The following is a 5853-nucleotide window of genomic DNA, read 5'->3' on the forward strand; positions in this document are numbered from 1 at the left end:
CTTCTGCGCTCAGAGGGAGACGGTGTTCCACTGCTACAGCGCCTGCCCCCGCCTGTCGCCCATGTTTGCCGTACTGATCCGGCTCTTCACCAACCTTGGCCTGGCCTTCAACAATGTTATCTTCGTGTTTGGGGTAGGTCACACAAAAAAACGGAAAACTCAGACCCTCCTCGCTAATTTTTTGCTGGGCCAGGCCAAACTCACCATCTACAGGACTCGGAAAAATAAGATCTCTGGTTCCGGGTCTGTAGACTTGGTGAGGATGTTCGAAGGGTTGGTGAAGAGCAGGATATCGTTAGAATTTTTGTTTTACAAATCGCATAATGACCTCAGAACATTCGAAAAGTTTTGGTGTTTTGGAAATGTCCTGTGCAGGATCATAAATAATGAAAGAGTTTTATTCCAATTATGATTTTTATTTTTATTTTTTTTTCCTCTTAATTCTTAAAATAGAGTTTTAAAACCCTTGATTAATACTTTTGTTTTTTTTCTGTCAAATAAAGTTTGATTGAACTCTCTCTCTCCTCCTCCCTCTGTCTCAGCTCCTCTGTCTCTCTCTGTTTCTCCTCCTCCCTCTGTCTCAGCTCCTCTGTCTCTCTGTATCAGCTCCTCTGTCTCTCCTCCTCCCTCTGTCTCAGCTCCTCTGTCTCTCTCTGTCTCTCCTCCTCCCTCTGTCTCAGCTCCTCTGTCTCTCTCTGTCTCTCCTCCTCCAACCTCTGTCTCAGCTCCTGTCTCTCTCTGTCTCTCCTCCTCCCTCTGTCTCGGCTTCTCTATCTCTCGTTCAGTGTTTATTTCTTTGATGTCAGTGGTGAAGTACAGCCCATAGTTTCCTGCCACCATGTCCTCTATCTTCTCCAGCAGCTCTGTGACCTGAGTGCGGTCGCCCCTGTTCTTGTTGTTGAGAACATGATACCTGTTCCCACACTTCTCCACCAGATACTGGAGCTTCTTCCCTTCTCTCTCAATGTGCTGCTCAATGGTTATGTCTCTCAGTGTGTCCCCCCAGGTGAACAGCACTATTGTGTGTCTCCAGACTCTCTCACTGAGAAGCTCCAGATATTTCTTCACTGATCTCCAGTCTGTGGCTGAGTCCAGATCAATCACCAGGAGGAGAGCGTGGGGTCCTGGGGGACACAGAGACACACTGCGCACAACCTCCTCTCTGACATGCTGTGGATCAGTCCTTATTATACGTGGAAAAGAGGAGTACCCTGGAGTGTCAACCACAGTGATCTGCCTCCCAGCTACTTCTCCCTCTCTCTTCACACACTCCTCAGTTACTCCCTCAGTGACAAACTCCTCTCTGCCCAGGATGGTGTTTCCTGCTGAGCTCTTCTCAGACAATCTCTCCCCCAGCAGCACGATCCTGATCTCTGAGAGACGCTGTGGTGCCTCATGGGAATCAGCCTGTCCCTCCCCTGTCAGAGAGAAAGATCACAGATTATTTACATGATAAAGTTCTCATCACATCTATCTTCACTCTTCATCCCATTTAAAATTCACGATAAAAACTTTTCTATATCTTTTCTATTGTCCCTGCCCTGTGACAGAGGAAAATCACAGATTATTGAGATTAATTTTCTGTGTATTCTCTGTGGTATACAAAAATGTTCTGTTAATGTTAGGTAATCAGACTGTATTCTTACAACATTCTTATTCTGTATTCTTGCAATTTATGTAATATATATATATATTTAACTGTTCTCTCAATAGTACATGTTTATTTTTCATCACAATTTTTTTTCTTAGAATAATTTAACCTCACTGAAAGTTTAGATTTCTCTCATCTGATAAATAGACATTTTTCCCAACTCCTTCCTTGCTCATCTTTACCAAGGGCACCAATACTTCTGGAGGGCCCTGTAGAGTCCCCCTAACACTGAGTATCCAATGGCAGTTCAGACACATATGGGACTCCTGTGTTCAGAATGAACCTTTATACCACCTTATTTTAAAAATACATGTAAAAAAACTGTAAAATCATTCAGTCTGTCCTGATTCTTCACTAGCGAGTCTAAAATGTCACATTTCATAAAGACATGTTTGGGACTCAGCCACCTGGCTGGGAAATCTGTGTGTTGTATAGTTTCAAACCGCTTAGAAACTATCTACTGTGATCCACATTGAAGAGAACTAGCATGATGTTAGTTTAAAAACAGTGAAACTGACAAGCTGGAGGAACTGAGTCTCTTTAGTCTGAAGGGAGTGTCCCACACTGACAGGGTGAAGATAGTGAACCATATATATATATACAAAATATTCAACATCCTCAGTGACAGTCAGTCATCATTAAAGACCAGTTAGATATTGACACCTCAGAGTTCCTCAGAATTAACACTGAAACTCAAAGCAACACTAAGACTTAAAATCAGGAGTGGGAGGCTCTACTGTACACAGAGAGAGGTGGGAGAGGGGAACAGGCTGATACCCTGGCTTCTCTCCAGACATAGCTGGGTGAGCTCCTCCAGTCAGGACAGGAGGCTCTACTGTACACAGAGAGGGGTGGGAGAGGGGAACAAGCTGCCCAGTCAGGACAGGAGAACCTGGAATCACTACTAATTATGGGCCAAATAAATTCCTCTGTTGTTCATCTGTACTGATTCCTCTCTGGTATTATCAGCTGTACAATAAACACAACCTCTGAGCAACAAACAGGAAACGATCATATCTGAGCGTGTCTGAGCATCATGAATACTAACAGTGTGAATCCAATACCATCAGCACACAGTCAGGTTTTACATCAATCATTTTACCTTAAATAAACACCTTATTAAAATATTTAGTACATTCCAAACAGCTTGAGTTGACAGTACCGATCCCTGATCTCTGACAAGAGAAAGTGAAAGTACATCAGCTCCTGTCTCTATCTCCAAGTTCAGACCCTGTGTGTCTGACAGACAGAACACACTCTCAGCAGACAGGAAGACACTTCTCCAGCTGCTGCTGTGCTCTGTGACAGAGAAGAGACCCTCAGTGACTCCCTTACTGACACTCTGACAGGCAGAACAAGAGAAAACTCACCAGGGCTGAGCGCTGAGCTCCTACACGCTGCCATCTCTCTCTCCTTCTCTTCCTGCTGATCTGAAGGGCAGGACTATGTCCTCTCAGTGGCCCTTGATAAAATATTTAGTGGGTTCAGTTAATGATTAACTCACCAGGGCAGAATGAAGTCTTGGGCGCCGCCTGATATGAACGTTTCTGGTATATCTCATCACTTAGGAATTTAAAAAAACTTTAAAAATTATTTTTCATAAGCAAACTCTCGTTTGGGGTTCTGGAAAGTTGATCTAAAAGGATCTCCAAAGCACTTTACAGTCAGAGACCCCACTTCATCCCACCTACAATCAACTGAGGAGAGGGAATTTGGGGAGTACAGACCGAACCCCGACTAAGCAACACCCCTGACCAGCAGTCGGGACACTGGGGTCCACACCCGTCTGGATCAATGAAGTTAATGAGGCGCTGTCCCCGCCAGGGGGAGACAAGGCACCAGAAGTCAGAGGCCAGAGCTGAACTGCTTCAGGAGAGAGACAGATCGGGGAAACAGCAGACCAGAGAGAGCATGAGAGCAGACAGGAGTCAGACAGTAGATAACGGACCTGAGCAGCTCATCGGCTTGTTCGCCCCTCCCCCAGCTCTGTCTGGAGAGAAGCCAGGGTATCAGGTTGTTCCCTCCTCCCACCCCTCTCTGCGTAAAGACCCCCTCTTAACCGCAGATGCCTGAGCGCTGATTGACCTCCTGCAGCGTCAATCCCTCCCCCAGAACAAACACAAACCACACCGCTGCTTCTCCATTTTTATTCATCTGTTCAGGGAGTGAAACACGCGCCGTTCCCCACCCACCCCACGATCATTTCGCTCACTGTCATCGACCGATCGATTATACAACGACAAATCATGGAGAACCGTTCCAGTTCCTCACGGTGAAGGAAGAGTAGCACCACCTCCACTCTCACTGAAATACTCTCCATCAATAAGACACACGAGTCTCTCCGTCAATAAGATAGATAGATAAATAAGCCACGCAGGAAATCAATAAATAAACAAATAGAGCGATAAGGCGCCACGGGCGTCTCCGCCCACGAGTCCCGGACTCCCCTCTCCGGGCGGCAGCGGTCCGGGTCCGAGCTCGGGTTCGGGTCCGGCTGGCCGGTATGGGTATCGGTATCGGGCCGGACTCGAGGGCCTCTCCCGTCACGGTCGGACTCCACCCAGAAGGGGGGCGGGGGGGGTTACAGGTCACAGGTCACAGGTCACAGGTCGGAGCTGGTGCTAAGGTACTGAGAGACGCCGACCAGGAGCAGCACCTCCCCGGTCTTCGTCGCCTCGGCCGCCGCCCCCTCTTCCTCCCCCGCCAGGAGGGGCGATGGCAGTGTGGGTGGGTGGGGCAACAGCAGCCCCTGCCATTCCTCCTGCCCCCCCTGCCCCTGCCCCTCGGGGGGGCAGCTGGCGGCGGGCAGTGCCGGTTCACACCCGGGCTCCTCGGAGGAGTAGATCTGGAGACACAGCGCGGCCACCAGCAGCAGGAACAGCGGTTCTGCACCTGGGGGAGAGAGAGGTCAGGGTCAGGGAGTCACGCTCGCTGGGGTTCGGGCTGCATGATATTAATAATAATAATACACTTCTATAGCTCTTTCCTGGACACTCCACTCAGAGCTCTTTACAGGTCATGGGGATCCCACTACCACCACCAGTGTGCAGCTCTTTACAGGTCCTGGGGATCCCACTACCACCACCAGTGTGCAGCCCCACCTGGATGACGCCCCAGTCCTCTCCCCACACACCAGCTCTCAGTGGGGAGGAGAGCAGAGTGATGAAGCCAATTCATAGATGGGGATTATTAGGAGGCCATGACTGGTAAGGGCCAATGGGAAATTTGACCAGGACGCTGGTGTAAAACCCCTACTCTTCTCGAGAGACACCCTGGGATTGTTAATGACCACAGAGAGTCAGGACCTCGGTTTGACGTCTCATCTGCAGGACGACGCCTGTTTACAGTCCAGTGTCCCCGTCACTATACTGGGGCATCAGGACCCACACAGAGCGCAGGGTGAGAGCGCCCCCTGCTGGCCCCACTCACACCTCTCCCAGCAGCAGCCTCAGTGTTTTCCCAGCAGTCTTCCCTCCAGGTACTGGCCAGGCTCACACTGCTGGGCTCCAGTGGGGCTGCCAGCTGGGAGTTGCAGGGTGATAGGGCTGCTGGCCATTATGAATGCAACTTACAGAATGAACATCTGGGAATTATTCTTGGGCATCATGCACTGATAACAATAGTACTACTACTACTAACACTAATACTACTACTGCTAACAATAGTACTACTACTAACACTAATATTACAACTGACAACAATAGTACTACTACTAACACTACTAATACTACTGATAACAATGATAATACCAGTAATAATACTGATACTACTACTAATAGTAATAACACTACTAATAATACTACTCATACTAGTAACAATCTCCTTCACACAAGAACTGCACACACGGTGTACAAATCAGCTGACTGGAGAGTAATTTCCGACGGTGATAAACACAAGGAATAGAACTGACCTTGTTGGTTTCTCTAAAAACACTACCAGTCCTGTCAAAGACAGGATATGCTCCACTAGAATTGTTGTCTCTGACCGGTGAGAAATTTCGTTTGTTGTGCGAAGGACTCAGCAAGAAGAGATGTGTCAATTCAGGTGCAGTTGTTTATCGTGAGGGAAAGCACAGATAATATGGGCTTTAATGAATTAACAGTGAAAGTGTAGCAGGGGGCCTCGTATGGACTGCGGTTGTGTCTAGTTTTTGTTATTTGCATTTAAAGATTTTGCTCGTCTTTTGCAAACAAAATCTAAGC

General features: G+C 47.9%; 1 protein-coding gene across 1 annotated transcript; it reads right to left on the reverse strand.

The window, feature by feature from the left end:
- Positions 1–444: 444 nt before the first annotated feature.
- LOC138242586 (GTPase IMAP family member 4-like) lies at positions 445–5207 on the reverse strand. Its single transcript, XM_069198124.1, has 4 exons — positions 5147–5207; positions 4296–4543; positions 4055–4205; positions 445–1418 (listed from the first exon to the last, which is right to left on the reverse strand). Exons 1-4 carry the CDS (start codon positions 5205–5207, stop codon positions 445–447), a joined length of 1434 nt encoding a protein of 477 aa, XP_069054225.1.
- Between the last annotated feature and the right edge of the window lie 646 nt (positions 5208–5853).

The sequence above is a fragment of the Lepisosteus oculatus genome, chromosome 14, assembly GCF_040954835.1.
Source record: "Lepisosteus oculatus isolate fLepOcu1 chromosome 14, fLepOcu1.hap2, whole genome shotgun sequence".
NCBI lineage: Eukaryota > Metazoa > Chordata > Actinopteri > Semionotiformes > Lepisosteidae > Lepisosteus > Lepisosteus oculatus.

Bases quoted from the DNA above. Each gene is read 5' to 3' on its own strand.
- LOC138242586 (XM_069198124.1), bottom strand. From the start codon at position 5,207: ATGGCCAGCAGCCCTATCACCCTGCAACTCCCAGCTGGCAGCCCCACT. The intron at 4,544-5,146 runs GTGAGCCTGGCC...TCTCTCCCCCAG, and splicing joins CCCCACTGGAGCCCAGCAGT to GTGCAGAACCGCTGTTCCTG. The intron at 4,206-4,295 runs GTCGGCGTCTCT...TTCTGGGTGGAG, and splicing joins CCGGGGAGGTGCTGCTCCTG to TCCGACCGTGACGGGAGAGG.